This window comes from Hoplias malabaricus, chromosome X2 (assembly GCF_029633855.1).
Source record: "Hoplias malabaricus isolate fHopMal1 chromosome X2, fHopMal1.hap1, whole genome shotgun sequence".
Taxonomy (NCBI): domain Eukaryota; kingdom Metazoa; phylum Chordata; class Actinopteri; order Characiformes; family Erythrinidae; genus Hoplias; species Hoplias malabaricus.
In genome coordinates this window covers 56,630,943-56,654,277 of record NC_089819.1, presented here as the reverse complement: position 1 = coordinate 56,654,277, position 23,335 = coordinate 56,630,943, and the positions used below count along the sequence as shown (strand labels likewise).

The following is a 23,335-nucleotide window of genomic DNA, read 5'->3' as shown; positions in this document are numbered from 1 at the left end:
GGAACTGTGTTCTCTGGAGCGATGGGGTTCCTCTGGTGTGTGGAACAGTGGAACTGTGTTCTCTGGAGCGATGGGGTTCCTCTGGTGTGTGGAACAGTGGAACTGTGTTCTCTGGAGCGATGGGGTTCCTCTGGTGTGTGGAACAGTGGAACTGTGTTCTCTGGAGCGATGGGGTTCCTCTGGTGTGTGGAACAGTGGAACTGTGTTCTCTGGAGCGATGGGGTTCCTCTGGTGTGTGGAACAGTGGAACTGTGTTCTCTGGAGCGATGGGGTTCCTCTGGTGTGTGGAACAGTGGAACTGTGTTCTCTGGAGCGATGGGGTTCCTCTGGTGTGTGGAACAGTGGAACTGTGTTCTCTGGAGCGATGGGGTTCCTCTGGTGTGTGGAACTGTGTTCTCTGGAGCGATGGGGTTCCTCTGGTGTGTGGAACAGTGGAACTGTGTTCTCTGGAGTGATGGGGTTCCTCTGGTGTGTGGAACAGTGGAATTGTGTTCTCTGGAGTGATGGGGTTCCTCTGGTGTGTGGAACAGTGGAACTGTGCTCCTTGGAGTGATGGGGATCCTCTGGTGTGTGGAACAGTGGAACTGTGTTCTCTGGAGTGATGGAGTTCCTCTGGTGTGTGGAACAGTGGAACTGTGTTCTCTGGAGTGATGGAGTTCCTCTGGTGTGTGGAACAGTGGAACTGTGTTCTCTGGAGTGATGGGATTCCTCTGGTGTGTGGAACAGTGGAACTGTGCTCCTTGGAGTGATGGGGATCCTCTGGTGTGTGGAACAGTGGAACTGTGTTCTCTGGAGTGATGGAGTTCCTCTGGTGTGTGGAACAGTGGAACTGTGTTCTCTGGAGTGATGGGGTTCCTCTGGTGTGTGGAACAGTGGAACTGTGTTCTTTGGAGTGATGGAGTTCCTCTGGTGTGTGGAACAGTGGAACTGTGTTCTCTGGAGTGATGGGATTCCTCTGGTGTGTGGAACAGTGGAACTGTGCTCCTTGGAGTGATGGGGATCCTCTGGTGTGTGGAACAGTGGAACTGTGTTCTCTGGAGTGATGGAGTTCCTCTGGTGTGTGGAACAGTGGAACTGTGTTCTCTGGAGTGATGGGGTTCCTCTGGTGTGTGGAACAGTGGAACTGTGTTCTCTGGAGTGATGGGGTTCCTCTGGTGTGTGGAACAGTGGAACTGTGTTCTCTGGAGTGATGGGGTTCCTCTGGTGTGTGGAACAGTGGAACTGTGTTCTCTGGAGTGATGGAGTTCCTCTGGTGTGTGGAACAGTGGAACTGTGTTCTCTGGAGTGATGGAGTTTCTCTGGTGTGTGGAACAGTGGAACTGTGCTCCTTGGAGTGATGGGGTTCCTCTGGTGTGTGGAACAGTGGAACTGTGTTCTCTGGAGTGATGGAGTTCCTCTGGTGTGTGGAACAGTGGAACTGTGTTCTCTGGAGTGATGGAGTTCCTCTGGTCTGTGGAACAGTGGAACTGTGTTCTCTGGAGTGATGGGGTCTGGACCCTCACTAATGATGATGATGGTGGTTTGTTGTTCACAGATTCCTGTTCCTTTCCCATAAACGATGATGATCGGGAGAATCTTGGCTCAGGTCCTGGGTGGTGCTGATGATGCTGAGGTTGCCGTGGAGACGGAGGGATGCCAGGAGGTGTTTGAGTTTGAAGATGGAGAGTGGGTCATCATTAATATTCAGGGTAAACACAGGACTGATTCACCCCCAAATGCACCGCTTTAATCATCTTCAGGAACCACTCTGTGTGTTTACACATAAACAGGTTCCTGAACCAGAAAAGTTTGTTCTCTCTCTGTTCTCTCTCTGTTCTCACCGTTCTCTCTCTGTTCTTACTGTTCTCTCACCGTTCTCTCTCTGTTCTCTCTCTGTTCTCACCGTTCTCTCTCTGTTCACTCTGTACTCTCTCTGTTCTTACTGTTCTCTCACCGTTCTCTCTCTGTTCTCTCTCTGTTCTCACCGTTCTCTCTCTGTTCACTCTGTACTCTCTCTGTTCTTACTGTTCTCTCTCTGTTCTCACCATTCTCTCTCTGTTCTTACTGTTCTCTCTCTGTTCTCACCATTCTCTCTCTGTTCTTACTGTTCTCTCTCTGTTCTCACCGTTCTCTCTCTGTTCTCACAGTTCTCTCTCTGTTCTTACTGTTCTCTCTCTGTTCCCTCTCTGTTCTTACTGTTCTCTCACCGTTCTCTCTCTGTTCTTACTGTTCTCTCTCTGTTCTTACTGTTCTCTCTCTGTTCTCACCGTTCTCTCTCTGTTCTTACTGTTCTCTCTCTGTTCTCTCTCTGTTCTCACCGTTCTCTCTCTGTTCTCACCGTTCTCTCTCTGTTCTTACTGTTCTCTCTCTGTTCTTACTGTTCTCTCTCTGTTCTCACCGTTCTCTCTCTGTTCTTACTGTTCTCTCTCTGTTCTCTCTCTGTTCTCACCGTTCTCTCTCTGTTCTTACTGTTCTCTCTCTGTTCTCTGTCTGTTCTTACTGTTCTCTCACCGTTCTCTCTCTGTTCTTACTGTTCTCTCTCTGTTCTTACTGTTCTCTCTCTGTTCTCACCGTTCTCTCTCTGTTCTTACTGTTCTCTCTCTGTTCTAACCGTTCTCTCTCTGTTCTAACCGTTCTCTCTCTGTTCTCACCGTTCTCTCTCTGTTCTCTCTCTGTTCTCTCTCTGTTCACTCTGTACTCTCTCTGTTCTTACTGTTCTCTCTCTGTTCTCGCCATTCTCTCTGTGTTCTTACTGTTCTCTCTCTGTTCTCACCGTTCTCTCTCTGTTCTTACTGTTCTCTCTCTGTTCTCACCGTTCTCTCTCTGTTCTTACTGTTCTCTCTCTGTTCTCACCGTTCTCTCTCTGTTCTCTCTCTGTTCCCTCTCTGTTCTCACTGTTCTCTCTCTGCTCACTTTATTCCCACTCTTCTCTCACTGTTCTCACTCTGTTCTTACTATTCTCTTTCTGTTCTTACTGTTCTCTCACCGTTCTCTCTCTGTTCTCACTGTTCTCTATTCTCTCACTGTTTTCTTTGTTTTCACTGTTCTCTCTATTTTCTCACTGTTCTCTATTCTCTCACTGTTTTCTTTGTTTTCACTGTTCTCTCTATTTTCTCACTGTTCCCTTTCTGTTCTCACTTTTCTCTCTCTGTTCTATCTGTGTTCACTCTGTTTTCACTGTTTTCTCTCTATTCCTTCATTTCTCACTGTTCTCTCTCTGTTCTCACTGTTTTCTCTCTCTGTTCTCACTTGTTCTTTCTAACTCTTCTCACTCTTTTCTCTCACTGTTTTCTCTTTCTGTTCTCACTATTTTCTCTTTCTGTTCTCACTCTTTTCTCTTTCTGTTCTCACTCTTTTCTCTCACTGTTTTCTCTCTCTGTTCTCACTCTTTTCTCTCTCTGTTCTCACTCTTTTCTCTCACTGTTTTCTCTCCCTGTTCCCTCTCTTTTCTTGGTTCTGGTGGAAACGCAGGGGTCCTGTTCACTGGAGAGAACCAAATTGTTAAGAATCAAGAAGAGAACAGGTTCTTGTTAGAAAGGGGTTAATGTTGGTTCTAATATGAGGTTCTAGTGCTGTGATGTTTCCGATGGCAGCATGAGGAGGGTGAGGAGCTGTAGTACAGAGACAGAACTGGTTAAAGGTTAAAGGGCAGTGTCTTATGTGTGTTGTGTGTAGAGAACCGTTCTGGGGTTCTGTTGGAGGAGGATCCTCTGGAGAACCTGCTGATAGAACACCCCAGCATGTCTGTGTACCAGCTTCACCGCCGGAACCAAGAGGAGCAGGAGGAGGAGGAGGAGGAGGAGGAGGACTCTCCCAGGTCAGCGTCACATCACAATCACATCATAATAACCACTGCTCACGCTCATCAGTCCTGACCCTGTGTGTGTGTGTGTGTGTGTGTCCAGGTCTGTGGTGGTGAGGCGTCCCGTTTCCTGGTGTGTATCGGAGTGTGGAGGTTCTCTCTCTGTTCTGCTCTCACTGCAGCGCTCCAAGTGTCACATGGAACGTAAAACACTGAGCCGTGGCGCCCTCCACAGGCAGAACCTCGTCAATACACGTTTCTCTCCGACTGACCGCCGCTACGGTCACTTTAAACAGCCCACTCAGCGTCCGTACAACTACTGACACCTACTGCATTACTTTACTCAACATAATCTCAACGTACTCACAATATACTGACCTCAGAACAGACTGACCACAGCTATGGTCACTTTAATCAGGCCACTCAGTGTCTGTACAATTACTGACAGATTAAACTTGTGTTATTCTAAATATGCTCTTGATCTATCCTCAAAATACTGACCTCAGAACAGACTGACCACAGCTACAGTTACTTTAATCAGTCGATTCAGAGTCTGTACAGTTATTTACATCTAATTTCCTCTTAGTTTACTCATTATAATCTCAATAAAACGTCAGAAACTAACCTCAGAACAGAGTGACCACCACTAGCTTATTTTAAACAGCCCACTGGTGCTTTTCCAGTGCGTGGTCCCTTCTCTACTGGACTCTACTCTCTGATTGGTCCCTGGTTGCTCCAGGCGTCCTAACCCCATCTCTAAGGGGAGCAGAGGCGGTGTTTACTCATGGTGTATTGGCGTGTTGTTGTTGTTTGGGACTGAACACAGCTCCGTCATCAGTTCAGACAGATCAGTAGAGTTTGTTCCTTCCTTGTTGCAGCGTCCAGCTCTCGCTGGATTCTTTCGTCGGCCACCGATCCAAGGAGCGTTTGAACCTCTTCAAAAGACCACGGCGTCATTTTACGAGCTGCCGTCGTGAGTCGGATAAAAACAAACGTGATCTCTGCTGCAGCTGGAGATTTTACAGATGGAGAGTTGGTGCTGGTCGTCTGCGTTGCGTGGCGTAGAGTGACGACTCTCTCTGGACGATCAGCGCTCTGCAAGGTTTACACGCCACGGTTTAGTCCCTACTCGACTCGCTCTGAACCACGAGAGAACAGCCACTAAACAAGAACCCGCTTCCAGAACCAGGACCTGATTCACCTGGTGGAGGAGGAGAGACCAATGGAGTCCAGTGGAGGAGGGTAGGGACCCTGCAGTGGAAAAGCACCAATAGTTTCTGCATATTTACTAACAAAATTCTTTTTTATACTCAATTTACTGACCTCAGAACAGACTGAACACAACTATGGTCACTGTAAAAAGCCATCTCCGTGTCTCAGTACACTCTGTACTCTCTGACTCCTGACCTCAGCCTGAGGGACGTGGGCGGTGGACTCTCTGGTCCGACGGTAATTAAAGTACAGAACAGGAGCTTTATTTTAGTTTCGCTTTAGACGGTAAAGTTAGGTTCTTAGTAAAACAGAAGATTTATTACGAGACAGACGCAGGACAGCGGTGTTTTAGATGGAGTTTAAGGAGGAAACCAGTGGCTCGGTGCTGAAGCGAAAGCTGTTGTGTTGTTTTTGATCATTTTACTAGTCGTTTGCTCTTTTAGATCCTCGTCTGTGTTTGAACTGATTCTGTAAATACACCAAGTGTTTTGTATCTGAGATCATTTGATAAAATCTTTAAAAAAAATGCTGAATAAAGATGTTTTGGTGCTACACCGTGGTGTGATTCATTTTACTCTGAAAGTGTTCCCTCAGTCGGCGTCAGGAACAAGTTCTGTAACTGGGCTCATACACCGTCTCTGGGTTTGGGTTCCACAGAGGCGTCTGAAGAGCGAGACATAAACACCATGTTACAGTAAATCACAAGAACTTTCAATAACACACAGCTTTATTTCCATAAACAGACTGTAGAATGATTCATATCAAGGCTTAAATGTTGATCCTGTTTTCCTTGTTCTGGGCTCTTTAACCGTCCCGGAGTTCGTGTATTTTCTCCATGAACCTCTGCACTCTGTCCGGATCCACGCCGTTTTCCCAGCGTCCGTCTTTTTTAAAGTGGGAACCTATTATCAGCGCGTTGGCGTCTACATAATTCTCCACGTTGTCGTAGGTCACTCCAGAGCCAATCAGAACGGGGAGTTTTACAGATCTGGCAACCACTGGAAAGAATAATCACGGATTAATGAAACAACACAAACATCAGTCTGTTGTAAAAGAGACACAGCAAACACACACTGGTATTAAATGTATTTCAGCGCTGGCCAGGGGTGTAGCGAGCGGCCTGGACCCGGCAGAGACTCAGGGGCGGGGGGGGGTGGTGGGGGGGTTGAGAGAGTAGTGGATAACCTCATTGCCACTGCATTCACTCCATGTTTCTGCGAAAGACGAAATTATTTAATAAACTGAGTAAAGGAAACTAAACACTGGATTTGCAGTATTTGTATTTACATTTCACCGTTTTAATGCATTTTCTGGAATTCTACTGTATTTTATTGTATTTTTCCTGTGTGTTCTGCTGTGTACAGTTGTACAGTGGGGGTGGGGGCTGGGGCAGTAAATTCCGGGGTAGGTGCCAGATCATAAGTGTCTGGGTCAGAGTCCTCTGCTGAAAGGCATGCTGGGATTGAGTTTCCAAGCGTTCAAAGCTAAAAGTAGCTCAGACCGTTTCTGTGACCTCGGACTGTTTACAAACACCTACAGCAGCAGGAGCTCTCAGACCCCACGGTCACTAGGACTCAACAGCCACCCCAGCACCATGTCTCCTCTCCATGTGCTGCTCTGCAGTCAGTTTGCTCTGGAAACCACTCTAATGTGTTTACGAAGCCCCAGTGTCTGTAAATGGGTAAAAAAACAAAGTGTCTGGGTCCGGTGCTAGTCTTTCTCTCTCTCTGCTCACGGCAGAAAAACGCCATCTGGAGGTTTTTAGACAACGGAGAGACTCCAAACGCTGAAAAGCACCGACCGAGATGAGGATGTTGCTCTATTCCTGCTCCATAGGGGGGTCACACTGACTTATTTCTGCTGTTACAGTTACATTACTTAAGGTGGAACTGACTCTAAATTCAGGAGAGCGCTAACTGCATGAAAGTAAACACAGAGCGAAAGTGCTACAAAACTAAACAGCTCGAGTTACACATGAGTTTCTGTGGGAATTCAAACAGTGAATAAACACTTACAGACAATTTACACTTCAGACATCAACAAGATACAGTCGCTTCTTACTCACACACACCGCTCCACCTTAAAAGATACAGTCGCTTCTTACTCACACACACCGCTCCACCTTAAAAGATACAGTCGCTTCTTACTCACACACACCGCTCCACCTTAAAAGATACAGTCGCTTCTTACTCACACACACTGCTCCACCTTAAAAGATACAATCACTTCTTACTCACACACACCGCTCCACTTTAAAAGATACAGTCACTTCTTACTCACACACACCGCTCCACCTTAAAAGATACAGTCGCTTCTTACTCACACACCCCGCTTCACCTTAAAAGATACAGTCGCTTCTTACTCACACACAGCACTCCACCTTAAAAGATACAGTGGCTTCTTACTCACACACACCACTCCACATTAAAAGATACAGTCGCTTCTTACTCACACACAGCACTCCACCTTAAAAGATACAGTCGCTTCTTACTCACACACACCGCTCCACCTTAAAAGATACAGTCGCTTCTTACTCACACACACCGCTCCACCTTAAAAGATACAGTCGCTTCTTACTCACACACACCGCTCCACCTTAAAAGATACAGTCACTTCTTACTCACACACACCGCTCCACCTTAAAAGATACAGTCGCTTCTTACTCACACACACTGCTCCACCTTAAAAGATACAATCACTTCTTACTCACACACACCGCTCCACCTTAAAAGATACAGTCACTTCTTACTCACACACACCGCTCCACCTTAAAAGATACAGTCGCTTCTTACTCACACACACCGCTCCACCTTAAAAGATACAGTCGCTTCTTACTCACACACAACGCTCCACCTTAAAAGATACAGTCGTTTCTTACTCACACACACCGCTCCACATTAAAAGACACAGTCGCTTCTTACTCACACACACCACTCCACCTTAAAAGATACAGTCGCTTCTTACTCTCACACACCGCTCCACCTTAAAAGATACTGCCACTTTTTACTCACACACACCGCTTCACCTTAAAAGATACAGTCGCTTCTTACTCACACACACCACTCCACCTTAAAAGATACAGTGGCTTCTTACTCACACACACCACTCCACATTAAAAGATACAGTCGCTTCTTACTCACACACAGCACTCCACCTTAAAAGATACAGTCGCTTCTTACTCACACACACCGCTCCACCTTAAAAGATACAGTCGCTTCTTACTCACACACACTGCTCCACCTTAAAAGATACAGTCGCTACTCACTCACACACACCGCTCCACATTAAAAGATACAGGCGCTTCTTACTCACACACACCGCTCCACCTTAAAAGATACAGTCGCTTCTTACTCACACACACCGCTCCACCTTAAAAGATACAGTCGCTTCTTACTCACACACACCGCTCCACCTTAAAAGATACAGTCGCTTCTTACTCACACACACCGCTCCACCTTAAAAGATACAGTCGCTTCTTACTCACACACACCGCTCCACCTTAAAATATACAGTCGCTTCTTACTCACACACACCGCTCCACCTTAAAATATACAGTCGCTTCTTACTCACACACACCGCTCCACCTTAAAAGATACAGTCGCTTCTTACTCACACACACTGCTCCACCTTAAAAGATACAGTCGCTACTCACTCACACACACCGCTCCACATTAAAAGATACAGGCGCTTCTTACTCACACACACCGCTCCACCTTAAAAGATACAGTTGCTTCTTACTCACACACACCGCTCCACCTAAAAATACATGGTGCTTAGAGCTCCGTTTCCCCACAATCGTAGATGTTCCCTTTAATGTGCTCCTGCCCGAGCTGGGAATCAAACCCTATTCTGCCACAGAGGGGAACAGCGGTGTCGACAACTACAGCAAGCAGCCGGATAAACAGGATCAGATTAACAGAATTAAATAAACAGGATTAAATAAAGACAATTAATGTAATATAATTATAACATTCAAATGAAGTAAACAAGATTAAAGGCCGGTCTGAGTGACCTCTCAGCTCCTCGGGGTCGGTCTGGACTCCTGTAGCGGTGCCGGTGATTATTAAACCGTCCGACAGGAAAAACTCCGCCGCTCGAGCGGTTTCAGCCAAGCTAACATCAGCCGTCAGAGCATGAGCACTGTTACACACACACACACACACACACACACACACAAAAGCATGTAAATTTAATTGATCAATAAAATAAATACTCTCAAACAAATTAGAGTTTTTCATTTACTATTTCTTAAAAAAGTGTTTTACTGTGTATTACATTATGCTCAATTATATTACATTATATTAACGCATATTAAATTACATTCAAATATATTACAGTGTGTGAAGAGTGGGAGAAGAGGGCTGCATTGACAATAAGTGCTCAGAAACTTGTAAATAACTCATGAAAGAATAAAGTTACATTAAAACCAAGCACACACATTTTTCTTGTGAAATTCCCAATAAGTTTGATGTGTCACATGACCCTCTTCCAATTGAAAAAACAAAAGTTGGATCCAAAATGGCAGACTTCAAAATGGCCGCCAAGGTCAGCACCCATCTTGAAAAGTTTTCCCTCTCCCATATACTAATGTACCCCCTCCTATATACTAATGTACCACTAATGTACTCACTATGTGAGTATGTGGTGCATCCATATAAATGACCTGTAGATTAAAGTAAATTGAATATTTTAAAATAGTTTAAATGACACCAGTGTAACCAGTGATATAACTTTCCCCTCAAGGTATGACCTGTGTTTCTTCTTGATGTCAGTGAAGATCTGTACGTGTTCTGCGCCAATGTGTCTGCGGTATCTGAGCAGGTCTCCGGCGCACGCGTTCAATAAGCCTTCATCAGCAACGTGAGAAAACACAAAGCCCTCCACTCGCACAAAATCCAGCTCTGAAACAAAGAAACACGTACACAACACGAATAAAGACCTTAAACTGGTCCTGAATCAGTCAGAACACTGATATGCAGTGGTGGTGGTGTGGGGAGGGGGTAGTGTACCTGTCCTGTACCTGTGCGGAGTGTGTACCAGAGGCCAGTGCAGTGGTGATGGTGGGGGGGGGGGGGGGGTTGTGTACCTGTCCTGTACCTGTGCGGAGTGTGTACTCGAGTCCAGTGCAGTGGTGGTGGTGTGGGGAGGGGGTAGTGTACCTGTCCTGTACCTGTGCGGAGTGTGTACTAGAGGCCAGTGCAGTGGTGATGGTGGGGGGGGGGGGGGGGTTGTGTACCTGTCCTGTACCTGTGCGGAGTGTGTACCAGAGGCCTGTGCAGTGGTGATGGTGGGGGGGGGGGGGTTGTGTACCTGTCCTGTACCTGTGCGGAGTGTGTACCAGAGGCCAGTGCAGTGGTGATGGTGGGGGGGGGGGGGTTGTGTACCTGTCCTGTACCTGTGCGGAGTGTGTACTCGAGTCCAGTGCAGTGGTGGTGGGGGGGGGGGTAGTGTACCTGTCCTGTATCTGTGCGGAGTGTGTACCTGATGCCAGTGCCGTAGCCAGAGCAGCTCGGTTTGCTGAGGACAGGATCTGGACGCCGAGGGGAAGAGAGGGACACAGCCGCCTCACGGCAGAACACACCGCAGTCATACACACACACACCTCCGGACCCACCTCAAACACGTACGGAACGTCATGCATGTTCTCCACCAGCAGCCCGTCCTGCAGGAGAACCACAGAGAACCGCACACACCTTCACACCTCTCTCTCTCACACACACACAAAAACAAAGGAACACCACACACACATACATAAAGGAACACCATACACACAACCACAGAGAACTGCACACACTTTCACACCTCTCTCACACACACACAAACACACAACCACAAAGGAACTCAACAGACACCTTCACACCTCTCTCACACACACATAGACACTCACATAGACACTCACATAGATACACACATAACCACAAAGGAACACCACACACACACACTCACACATAGAGGTCCTCCTCTAAACACTCCTCTCAGAACCGGATCACAGGTTTAAATGTGTGCGTGACTGGGTAAGTGTTTGAGTGACTGGGTGAATGTGTGAGTGACTGGGTGAGTGTGTGAGTGACTGAGTGAGTGTGTGCGTGACTGGGTGAGTGTGTGCATGACTGGGTGAGTGTGAGAGTGACTGTGTGTGTGTGTGACTGGGTGAGTGTGAGAGTGACTGTGTGTGTGTGTGAGGGCCTGGGTGAATGTGTGAGTGACTGGGTGAATGTGTGAGTGACTGGGTGAGTGTGTGAGTGACTGGTATTCATTACCACTCCAGCCTGAGTGTACTGCTCCGCTTCTCTGCAAGACGTCTCAATAATCTCAGAGAGAGGAGCTCTGCTCAGGGGACTTCCTACACAACAACAACATACACAACATTATTCATTCATTCATTCATTGTCTGTAGCCCTTATCCAGTTCAGGGCGGAGGTGGGTCTGGAGTCTACCCAGAATCACTGGACACAAGGGGGGAACACACCCTGGAGGGGGCACCAATTCGTCACAGGGCGACACACACTCACACATTCACACATTCACTCACACACACATGTACGGACACTTCTGAGTCGTGTGGTTTTGAAAAAAAACATAAACAAAACAATCATTTTAAACATACACTCATCAACCACCACAACATTAAAGGGTTAACTGTCTGTCTGTCTGTCAGATGTATAGCTTTTCACATATGGATAATAAACACACACACTCACACACACACACACTCACACTCTCTGTACCTGGTAAAGCTCCAACATGAATCATTCCAATAACGTTTGTCTTTAAACGTTCAAAAACTTTTAGGAACTTCATGTTTGTGTCTCTCCCCGAATCACGTGACTGAACAAAGGTCTCTCTCTCTCTCTCTCTCTGTGTCTCTGTTTCTCTCTCTCTGTGTGTCTCTGTTTCTCTCTCACACTCTCCCTCTCTCTATCTCTCTCTCTGTGTGTCTCTCTGTCTGTTTCTCTCTCTCTGTCTGTCTGTTTCTCTCTCACTCTCTCTCTGTGTTTCTGTCTGTTTCTCTCTCTCTGTCTGTCTGTTTCTCTCTCACACTCTCCCTCTCTCTCTCTCTCTCTCTCTCTCTCTCTGTGTGTCTCTGTTTCTCTCTCTCTGTGTGTCTCTGTTTCTCTCTCACACTCTCCCTCTCCCTCTCCCTCTCTCTCTCTCTCTCTCTCTCTCTGTGTCCTCTGTCTGTTTCTCTCTCTCTCTCTCTCTGTCTCTCGCTCTCTGATCTGATTTGTTTACCTGTTGTGCTCCACGTGCGCCGCCCACCAGCGCGCCCCGCCTCTTCCGCGCGCGCCCCGTGACGTCACGAGCCCTCCCATCCCCATCATCTTTTTTTCTCCCTTTTTGCCGGCAAAATCCTCGTGAACGCGCTTTCGGTCTCAATAAGTTTTTCGCCGCGGGACGGGCAGCGGCTCGTGCACGCGCGCTCCGTTGCTCTGTGACTCCCTGTTTGTTTGTTTATTTTTAGATGTTATTGATGTTATTGTAAATAATCACACATCTGTAGGTTGTTTTGGAGTTGTGTTGAGGAGCTGCGCAGGCGCACGCAGGCGCAAACAGAGGGAGATCAAAGTGGAGTTGGCGCGCGGTGGGAGCCACGGAACAGAGATAAAAGCAAAGAAAGGCAGAGACTAAAGAGAGAGAAAGAGGAGAGGAGAAAGAGAGAGTGGAACAGAAGCTGGAGTCCAGGGAGAGGGTGTGTGAGAGAGAGAGGGGGCCGCGAGGAGACGCTGGAGCTGCTCTGAGGGTCTTCGTGAGGTGAGAGACACTTTAAACATCAAACACTTTAATGTCCTACACCTGAAGACATTCGTGCTTTCTCTCTCTCTCTCTCTCTCTCTCTCTGTCTCTCTCTCCTCGGCCATGTTCTCTCCCAGTGGCTGGAGCCTGAGACACTTCCCTCAGTTTGTAACAAAGAGAACCATCTGTTGTCTTCCATTTCTCTGTGAACACACACTTCTCCTGCTCTGTCTCCCTCAGTCTGGCCTTCGACTGGGTCTCTCTCTCTCTTTCTCTCTCTCTCTCTCTCTCTCTCTCTCTCTCTCTCTCTCTCTGTGACTGTGGCCTGTACCTGAGGGAGGAAGGTGGGAGTACTGAGAACAAAAATGAAGAAAGAGCCCCAAACCCTGTGAATAAACTCCTTCATCTTGTGTTTCACAGACCCTCTGTTCTCAGGAGAGACCCCAGAGAGGAGATAATGCCCAGTGAGGAAGTGTAAGTGTTGGGGATTGTTTTTGTGGCTTGGAAACACAGGGGTAGATGGTTAGCGATAGCAGCATGCACATATCTGCTTTAAAGGGCACATACAGGGTTAACCTGGGGCAGGGGTCATGAGTTTAATGTTAAAGTTGCACAGCACAGGATTCTCATGAACTGTGTTTGTGATGTCACACAAACATCACATTTACATATTCAGCTCCATTCATTTGAGCTGAAGTTATAAGGAGTGTTTGAGCATTTACTGTTCTGTGAATGAGGGCAACCAATCAAACCAGAGCTCATTTACATATCCTGCTCTTATAAACAGAGCTAATGAGAGGTTTGTGAGGGATGTGTAAACCACACACACACTGGAGGTAGTCCCCCAGAGGATAGTGGTCTCTCACAGACCTCAGGAAACCCAGGGTCTGGGCTCTTTAACCAGAACTCTGCTCTTTCTGCGCAGGCTGAACGCAGACGTGAAAGGCACCGCAGATGAAGCTCAGAAGAACCCCGCATCCCGCTCCAGGAAAAGAAAAGCAGACGTCGCTATTGTGAGTTTTCGTTTAGATTCGGTGCAGACAGCAGCTCAGACTCTGGGCTAACGTTCGAGACGAGCCGTGTCTCATTTCCAACTCGGGTTTGGGCTCGTTCGCACAGATCTGTGTATTTTTAAAAACTGAGCTGGGTGTGAGAGGATGTGTAGCCATGTGGGCCATGTCAAGCTTGTGAAGGAGTGATCAGAAACAGCTGAAATGTCTAGTCAGTGGTTGTGGATAAGGAGAGCACAGATTACTTGGGGAAATGCTCTGTGGAGGTGCTATTGTGATTGTTAGTGGTGTAGCATGTAAAGATCACATGGAACCGGTGGCACTGAGCATGCATTAACGGTGCCAGTGGGGCTAGGTACAGCCCTAGTCACCAGGGAGGCTGGTGTGGATGTACGGTTGTTGATGGTAAAGGATAAAGGACTGTAAAGCTGGCTCGGAGGGGGGTGCGTCTGGAACGCCAGAATTTGTTGAACGTTCTGGAGTGTTATGGTCTTAATTCAGCCAAACACTGACAAGGGGGGTGTCTATATGATGACCCCTGTAAAGTGATAGTGATACAGTGGGTGCTTTGGGTTATGGGCTTGGTATGAGTAACTGTAGTTGGGGGAAGCTGGTTTCTGATCGGATCGTAAACGGCCACCATCTACTTTAATATTGAGGTGGAGGATTCGACAGGAATTTTGGTGGCTGCAGGTAGGAAGAGTGATGTGGGGTTAATGTGACTCACCTAATGAACTCCCTCTACAGTGAACTACATCAGTCACAAACTACACTGTACACACACAGCTCCTCGCTCCCTCTACAGTGAACTACATCAGTCATAAACTACACTGTACACACACAGCTCCTCGCTCCCTCTACAGTGAACTACATCAGTCATAAACTACACTGTACACACACAGCTCCTCTCTCCCTCTACAGTGAACTACATCAGTCATAAACTACACTGTACACACACAGCTCCTCACTCCCTCTACAGTGAACTACATCAGTCATAAACTACACTGTACACACACAGCTCCTCACTCCCTCTACAGTGAACTACATCAGTCATAAACTACACTGTACACACACAGCTCCTCACTCCCTCTACAGTGAACTACATCAGTCATAAACTACACTGTACACACACAGCTCCTCACTCCCTCTACAGTGAACTACATCAGTCACAAACTACACTGTACACACACAGCTCCTCACTCCCTCTACAGGGAACTACATCAGTCATAAACTACACTGTACACACACAGCTCCTCGCTCCCTCTACAGTGAACTACGTCAGTCACAAACTACACTGTACACACACAGCTCCTCACTCCCTCTACAGTGAACTACATCAGTCACCAACTACACTGTACACACACAGCTCCTCGCTCCCTCTACAGTGAACTACGTCAGTCATAAACTACACTGTACACACACAGCTCCTCGCTCCCTCTACAGTGAACTACGTCAGTCATAAACTACACTGTACACACACAGCTCCTCGCTCCCTCTACAGTGAACTACGTCAGTCATAAACTACACTGTACACACACAGCTCCTCGCTCCCTCTACAGTGAACTACGTCAGTCATAAACTACACTGTACACACACAGCTCCTCGCTCCCTCTACAGTGAACTACGTCAGTCATAAACTACACTGTACACACACAGCTCCTCGCTCCCTCTACAGTGAACTACGTCAGTCACAAACTACACTGTACACACACAGCTCCTCGCTCCCTCTACAGTGAACTACATCAGTCACAAACTACACTGTACACACACAGCTCCTCGCTCCCTCTACAGTGAACTACATCAGTCACAAACTACACTGTACACACACAGCTCCTCGCTCCCTCTACAGTGAACTACATCAGTCATAAACTACACTGTACACACACAGCTCCTCGCTCCCTCTACAGTGAACTACATCAGTCATAAACTACACTGTACACACACAGCTCCTCTCTCCCTCTACAGTGAACTACATCAGTCATAAACTACACTGTACACACACAGCTCCTCACTCCCTCTACAGTGAACTACATCAGTCATAAACTACACTGTACACACACAGCTCCTCACTCCCTCTACAGTGAACTACATCAGTCATAAACTACACTGTACACACACAGCTCCTCACTCCCTCTACAGTGAACTACATCAGTCACAAACTACACTGTACACACACAGCTCCTCACTCCCTCTACAGGGAACTACATCAGTCATAAACTACACTGTACACACACAGCTCCTCGCTCCCTCTACAGTGAACTACGTCAGTCACAAACTACACTGTACACACACAGCTCCTCACTCCCTCTACAGTGAACTACATCAGTCACCAACTACACTGTACACACACAGCTCCTCGCTCCCTCTACAGTGAACTACGTCAGTCATAAACTACACTGTACACACACAGCTCCTCGCTCCCTCTACAGTGAACTACGTCAGTCATAAACTACACTGTACACACACAGCTCCTCGCTCCCTCTACAGTGAACTACGTCAGTCATAAACTACACTGTACACACACAGCTCCTCGCTCCCTCTACAGTGAACTACGTCAGTCATAAACTACACTGTACACACACAGCTCCTCGCTCCCTCTACAGTGAACTACGTCAGTCATAAACTACACTGTACACACACAGCTCCTCGCTCCCTCTACAGTGAACTACGTCAGTCACAAACTACACTGTACACACACAGCTCCTCGCTCCCTCTACAGTGAACTACATCAGTCACAAACTACACTGTACACACACAGCTCCTCGCTCCCTCTACAGTGAACTACATCAGTCACAAACTACACTGTACACACACAGCTCCTCGCTCCCTCTACAGTGAACTACATCAGTCACAAACTACACTGTACACACACAGCTCCTCGCTCCCTCTACAGTGAACTACATCAGTCACCAACTACACTGTACACACACAGCTCCTCGCTCCCTCTACAGTGAACTACATCAGTCACAAACTACACTGTACACACACAGCTCCTCGCTCCCTCTACAGTGAACTACATCAGTCATAAACTACACTGTACACACACAGCTCCTGCCTCCCTCTACAGTGAACTACATCAGTCACAAACTACACTGTACACACACAGCTCCTCGATCCCTCTACAGTGAACTACATCAGTCACAAACTACACTGTACACACACAGCTCCTCGCTCCCTCTACAGTGAACTACATCAGTCACAAACTACACTGTACACACACAGCTCCTCGCTCCCTCTACAGTGAACTACATCAGTCACAAACTACACTGTACACACACAGCTCCTCGCTCCCTCTACAGTGAACTACATCAGTCATAAACTACACTGTACACACACAGCTCCTCGCTCCCTCTACAGTGAACTACATCAGTCACAAACTACACTGTACACACACAGCTCCTCGCTCCCTCTACAGTGAACTACATCAGTCATAAACTACACTGTACACACACAGCTCCTGCCTCCCTCTACAGTGAACTACATCAGTCATAAACTACACTGTACACACACAGCTCCTGCCTCCCTCTACAGTGAACTACATCAGTCATAAACTACACTGTACACACACAGCTCCTGCCTCCCTCTACAGTGAACTACATCAGTCATAAACTACACTGTACACACACAGCTCCTCTCTCCCTCTACAGTGAACTACATCAGTCATAAACTACACTGTACACACACAGACAGCACTAGAGCTCAGATTCACACAGATGAATAAATAGAAATGGTGTGTGTTAGAAATATACACTGCATTGTTAACATCTAGATTCAGTCGTTCAGTGTGTAGTGCACTACAGAGGGAGGATGGAGTGATTTGGGATTAAACTTCTGTTTCTCTCAGGCTTCGTGGTGTTTTGATGTCTCTCTATAAGAGGTACTATGGCCCCCTACTGGACTGGCATCACATTGCAATTGTTTTCGTATTCGTCTGGACGTGGATAACATCAAACGCGGAGTGAGGGAGATCCCAGTTTTCAAAAAGATCCGGGTCTGTGTGTGCGGGGCTTAAGATGTTTAAAGCCAGAACATCAGTGAAACACTCTGTGTCTCTGACCACACCACGGATCTGGGAGGAGCTCAGTGTAGTCAGACGTCTGCTTCCATTCACCACCACTGTCTGCTCCTCTGATCACTCTCTGGAAAAGAGCTGTTCACACCAAACCCCAGCTGTAAATATGCAGATATTTAGTGTAAAGAATGAACTGAACGTTAACACTTTGTATGTTGTGTCCTCCCCAATTCACACAGTATTTACCGGATCTGGACGCAGATGTTACAGAGATGACCAAAAAGAAGCAGTGTCCACAGCAGGTAAGGGGTTAAAAACTGGGCTGTGCACTGATCTGATAGAGGTTTAGGAGTCGGATGTTTTTTTTTTAGTTAATAGCTTGGTCTCTCTCTCTCTCTCTCTCTCTCTCTCTCTCTCTCTCTCTCTCTGTGTGTCTCAGACCTGCTGGGACCCGAGTGTGAGTTGTAAGAGTCCGTGTCGGATTCAGGATGAGGCCCAGGGACAGGGGGCTGTGAGCAGCTGGAAATTTAATCAGTTCTTGTCCCGAAGCATTCACGTCACCCCCGTACGGCCCTCCCCTCTGCCCCCCCTGTGGTGAGCCTTTAACACTCTTACATTTAAACAAAACAAAGTCGTAATTCTGTAAAAAGTCAGGAAAAACTCTGAACTGGACTGTACTCTGTAAATATAAACACAGCTAGAGTCTGACGCCTGCGGCTCGCTCCAGAAAAGTGGAGACACAGGTGAGTTTCCCTCTGAGCTCCATCCCCTTTCCATGACTGACGCTGTGACAGCGTTTGGGAACTGAGGAGACTCAGTGCTGCAGGTTTGTGAGTGGAGTTCTCTCTCGATACGAGACTCCAGCTGCTCCACAGTCCGTTGTCACTGTCGTCTGATTCTCCTCTTCATGACGACCACAGGAGAGAGATCTGGACGCAGACTGCTCACGCACTCTGTGTCTACGGAGACACCCTGTTGGAGCACACGCAGAATGAGGCCTGGCACCGTCCTGCTTAAACAACCGTGGATTTCCTGAAAAAGACGTCCCCTCGATGGCAGCGTGTGTCTCTCTAAAGCCACGTCAGAGGAGCCTTCTCACAGATGTAGGACACCCACGTCTGAACACTGATGCCTCCTTTCACTGTACAGTCTGGATGCTCTATTTTATTTTAAACCAAACTGACGCCTGGGCCCCTCTGACCACAGCACACGTGTCCACTGTCTTTTGGACCCTCTGAGATGAGCTCGAGTTCTGAGAAGTCAGTGGTGATGAAGCAGTGGTCTGGGAGCCCATGTGTCTTTATTTATCACAGCAGCATGAGGGTTTCTCCTGCAGAGCCGTCTGAGGGCTAGAAGGTCAGGTTTTGGAGCGAGTTACAGGCGTCAGATTCTCAGAGTTGTTCAGAGACAACATTGGACATCTGTTTTTATTTCTAACCACATCTTATTTTGTGACAGTTACCTGAGCGTTGAATTGTGAAGTTATACGTCAGTGTTAGCGGCGTTCCCAGCGTTACCCGCTGATGTATCGGCTCAGCTGAATTAAACTGTACGTTATCTCTGCATCACTGAGGTGTGTTCTGTTCCTCTCGCCTCTGACGTGCAGCTGGGGCAGTAAAGACGACGTGTGGAACAACCTGCTGAAGAAAGATAAGCTCTACCCTCATGATACACAGGTCCTGGACAGACACCCGAACCTTCAGCCCAGGATGAGGGCCATTCTGCTGGATTGGCTTATGGAGGTGAGTCAACGTGAGAAGTTAGCACGTGCTGATTTAATCTAATCAGAAACGCACTGTGCACAGAGGCTTCACACTGTTCTTAGAGTCCTGCAGCTGAAGGTGTGTCTGAGTGTGAGTCACTCGTTTATCACTGAGGAGGGGAGCTAATGTTTCTGTCTGTCCCCATTGTTCTTTCTCTCTCTCTCTCTCTCTACTGCTGTCTCCTCTTTATTTCGTCTCGTTTGTCTCAGGTTTGTGAGGTGTATAAACTCCACAGAGAAACGTTTTATTTGGGCCAGTGTTATTTTGATCGTTTTATGGCGACGCAGGAAAACGTTCTGAAGACGACTCTGCAGCTGATCGGCATCTCCGCCCTGTTCATCGCCGCCAAGATGGAGGTACGACTCTCCACACACACTCCGTCTCTTTATCAAACCCAGAACCAGTCCATGGTCGTTTACGCTTCTCCAGATGAGAGGCTAGTGTTTACAGGAACCGTGGAACACAGTTAGCCGTTAGCCGTTAGCTTAACTCCCCCATCACATAGGATGCCCCACACTGACAGACACTGAGCCCTGAGATGAGGGGAGGAAGGGCCAGTCCCACTTACCCAGAGAGACCTTGAACTCCCAGGCATCACCGGGGACCTCACCAGCAACCGGCTGATTCTTTAAACGAATTATAAACCTCGTGTTCCCCAGACTCCTGTCAGAATTCTGGTCCTAACCTCACCCCGTCTCCCTCTGCAGGAGATCTACCCTCCAAAGGTCCATCATTTTGCGTACGTCACTGACGGAGCCTGCACCGAGGAGGAGATCCTCAGCATGGAGGTCATCATCATGAAGGTAACCTCTTTTAAACTTGTACCAGCTTCCTTCAAACATGAGTTTATTTCATTAATGTGAAGATTAAAGTGTGGAGTCCACCAACCCACACACTGTGAAACAAGTCAGAAAACACGGGATAAAACGAGTCGTTCTGATTCTGCTCCGCTTCTGACGTCAAGTGCAGAGACTTTAGAATGGCCCCGCCCCCTCGTCTGAGTCTGTCCAATCACAGCGCTGCACCCGTGTTTATGTGAGAGCGCAAAGACGAGGTTAAACTCAGCAAAACAGACACAACGAGCGCGGAGAAATAAGAGCACTGAGTAAAAACGGAGAAGAAAGAGAACAGAGTGAAAACGGCTAAAAACCAGAGCTTCTGCTCCTCGCTCCTCACTGCTGTGCGCTCGGGGTCGGGGTGAACAGCGAGCGGCTCATTATCATTTAAAGGAGCAGGTGCTGAAAGCGGGCGTTCTGAACAGGGGCTGTTTACACAGGGGGAGAACACTGCTGTGGGGCTCGTGGGGTTTGGACCAAAGCGGGTCACAGACGTTTCATTAAGAAACAGAACTGTGTTCTACTGTGGGGGGGGCTTTTTAAAGTAGCGCTCACTCGATGATTGAGATCGTCTCGTCTCCAGGAGCTGAGCTGGAACCTGAGCCCCCTGACCCCCGTGGCCTGGTTGAATATTTACCTGCAGATGGCGTACCTCAAGGAGTTCGGAGAAGTGCTGCTCCCCCAGTTTCCTCAGAGCACCTTCGTCCAGATCACAGAGGTTCGTTTACCCCCTCATTCACTCTCTCACCTTTAACCCCTTCATTCATTCACTCTCTCACCTATAACCAGTGACTGTGATTAACCCCTTCATTCACCAGTGGAAATAAACTGTTTTAATGATTTAACATTCTGATTAAACTGTGAAACTCGGCTTGTTTTGACCCCACGTCTGTTTAGTTACATTTTCAGAATTTAGCAGACGTTCTCATCCACAGCGACACACAGAAGTGTTTAGTGTGTGTCCTCAGTAGGTCACACAGCTCTAGTCCTAACTCCCCCCTGAGCTCATACGCGGCCTGAACAAGGGCCGGTGCTGGTGCAGAGAGAGAACAGCACACGGTACACACTGCAGGACACAGCACCTTTACACAGTTTCAGACGTGGGGTTCTAGAGACAGCGCTGTTCAGTTTTACACCACGCTCCTCCCTCGTTGGTCCACCTTGTAGATGTAGAGTCAGAGACAGTAGCTCATCTGTCGCTGCACAGTGTGTGTCGCTCGTCCTTCGGTGTGTAATGTTCGGTTCTGTTCTGCTCCGGCTGCAGCTGCTGGACCTGTGTGTGCTGGACGTTAAGAGTCTGGAGTTCTCGTCCGGGCTCCTGGCCGCGTCGGCTTTGTTCCACTTCTCGTCTCTGGAGCTGGTCATCAGAGTCTCAGGTAAAGACCCGTCTGCGCTCGGTTCCAGGCTCCCTCTGGTGTCTGAGACACTACACTGACGTGTGTGTGTGTGTGTGTGTGTGTAGGTCTGAAGTGGTCCGACGTGGAGCGCTGTGTCCGGTGGATGGTTCCGTTTGCGATGGCGATCCGTGAAGTGGGGAGTTCTCCTCTAAAAACTTTTAAAGGCGTCTCAGAGGACGACAGACACAACATTCAGACACACGCCCCCTACCTGGACTGGATGGTAATTACTCACTCAGTGATTCAGTGATTCTTCTGAGTATAGTGTGTATATAGGAGAATAGTAACTGATACACCGTTACACCCCTGACCTCACCGATGATTGAGAGGGCTGAACACCATCAGATCCTCACAGCAGTGTGGTACCTACTCTGTAACTGCTGGGTGTTTCTAAGGGGTCTCTGCTTGTGTTTCTCAGGAGCGGGCGCTGACGTACAAGGCGGAGGATTTGGAGCGCAGCCGGAGTTCCCCTGTTCCCTCCGGAGTCCTGACTCCGCCCCCCAGCAGCGAGAAACCCGAGGGGTCCGACGCCTGAGCTCACTTCGCCACAGACACTTTCATCTGGGATTGGGACACAGCCAAGGATACAGAACCCAGTCTGGGGGTGTTCCACAAAGCCAGGGTTAGGAGTTGAGCCCAGAGTCGATGACTGTCCAAAGGCAGTTCCAGCTGTGGTTCTGTCGGAGGTGGACTTTGGGCTTAAGTTCAGTCATTAGTTTAAGTTATGGTTATAGGCTTTGTTCTACACCCCCCCCCCCCCTGCCCCCAGTCTAGAGCCCCGTGTGGATGTTCTGAGCGGGGAACACAGTTCTGCACGGTTTAAAGCCGAGGGACACATTCGGATCCAGCCACTGTTTATTTACAAAGTGTATGTCGTTTTGGGGAAAAGTGGCCTGTGTTTTTTTTAATTACAGAATATTTCGACACGTTCAAGTCTCTGAATTTAATTTTCCCCGCGTTGTAAACTCCGCTGGATCCTGAGGGTATGTTTCTCCTGGTTTTATCCACAGTGCGTCTGAGTCGGGGCACACACTTACACAGCGCTGCTTTAACTTTAAAACCAAGCCAAGCCTTTTACAGATCAGCATTAACCTGCAGACTTTACTTTTAAAACCTTTTATTTTTTTAAATCAGGATCTGAATCAGCTTCGTGGCTCAGTTGGGATTTTCTTTATTTTGTTTTATTCTTTAAATAAATATATTTCCCCAGAAACACAAACCCAGAGCCACCTGCTGAAACGTCAGAGTCCTGACCGCTGCTAAGGGAGGTGTGTGTGTGTGTGTGTGTGAGATTTAACAGCTTCAGAAGCTAAGATTTCATTGACCCCTTGAGTCACCACGTTTTTTACCAAAATGCTGATTATTTTTCTGTTTTTAAAAATGAGATGCTGCTACATTTTATGTATTTTATTATGAATCTATAAAATAAAAGTCTGAACGCACACTTCCTGTTCTTATTTCTCTTATTTCCCTCGGAGCCACGGAGCATTTATTTGTTTCTGAGGATTTGTTCCACTGAAGGGTTTGTTTGTAAATTTAATCCTGAACTTGGCGTGTTTCTGAATCGTCCACAGATTTAATCAAATAACT

At 47.7% G+C, this 23,335-nt stretch overlaps 3 protein-coding genes across 3 annotated transcripts in view; 2 read left to right on the top strand and 1 right to left on the bottom strand.

The window, feature by feature from the left end:
- Window positions 1-5,487, top strand: part of LOC136677447 (tumor protein p53-inducible nuclear protein 1-like) — a 9,141-nt gene extending 3,654 nt beyond the window's left edge. The window contains exons 2-4 of the mRNA XM_066654972.1: window positions 1,535-1,688; window positions 3,655-3,796; window positions 3,885-5,487. Of these exons, the coding sequence (XP_066511069.1) occupies window positions 1,559-1,688; window positions 3,655-3,796; window positions 3,885-4,104 (492 nt within the window). The 5' untranslated portion in view covers window positions 1,535-1,558 and the 3' untranslated portion in view covers window positions 4,105-5,487. The remainder of the gene's footprint in view (window positions 1-1,534; window positions 1,689-3,654; window positions 3,797-3,884) is intronic.
- Window positions 5,488-5,780: 293 nt separating this feature from the next.
- Window positions 5,781-11,951, bottom strand: LOC136677559 (uncharacterized protein F13E9.13, mitochondrial-like). The gene is made up of 6 exons (XM_066655141.1): window positions 11,722-11,951; window positions 11,254-11,336; window positions 10,475-10,655; window positions 9,744-9,894; window positions 9,006-9,133; window positions 5,781-5,991 (listed from the first exon to the last, which is right to left on the bottom strand). The coding sequence occupies exons 1-6, from the start codon at window positions 11,792-11,794 to the stop codon at window positions 5,798-5,800; spliced, it is 810 nt and encodes a 269-aa protein (XP_066511238.1). The 5' UTR covers window positions 11,795-11,951; the 3' UTR covers window positions 5,781-5,797.
- A 418-nt stretch (window positions 11,952-12,369) lies between these two features.
- Window positions 12,370-23,182, top strand: LOC136676904 (G1/S-specific cyclin-E1-like). Its single transcript, XM_066654186.1, has 12 exons — window positions 12,370-12,745; window positions 13,148-13,201; window positions 13,653-13,740; window positions 17,989-18,051; window positions 18,189-18,343; window positions 19,356-19,491; window positions 19,722-19,868; window positions 20,220-20,315; window positions 20,932-21,066; window positions 21,613-21,724; window positions 21,811-21,968; window positions 22,164-23,182. The coding sequence occupies exons 2-12, from the start codon at window positions 13,185-13,187 to the stop codon at window positions 22,278-22,280; spliced, it is 1,224 nt and encodes a 407-aa protein (XP_066510283.1). The 5' UTR covers window positions 12,370-12,745; window positions 13,148-13,184; the 3' UTR covers window positions 22,281-23,182.
- The last annotated feature ends 153 nt before the right edge of the window (window positions 23,183-23,335 follow it).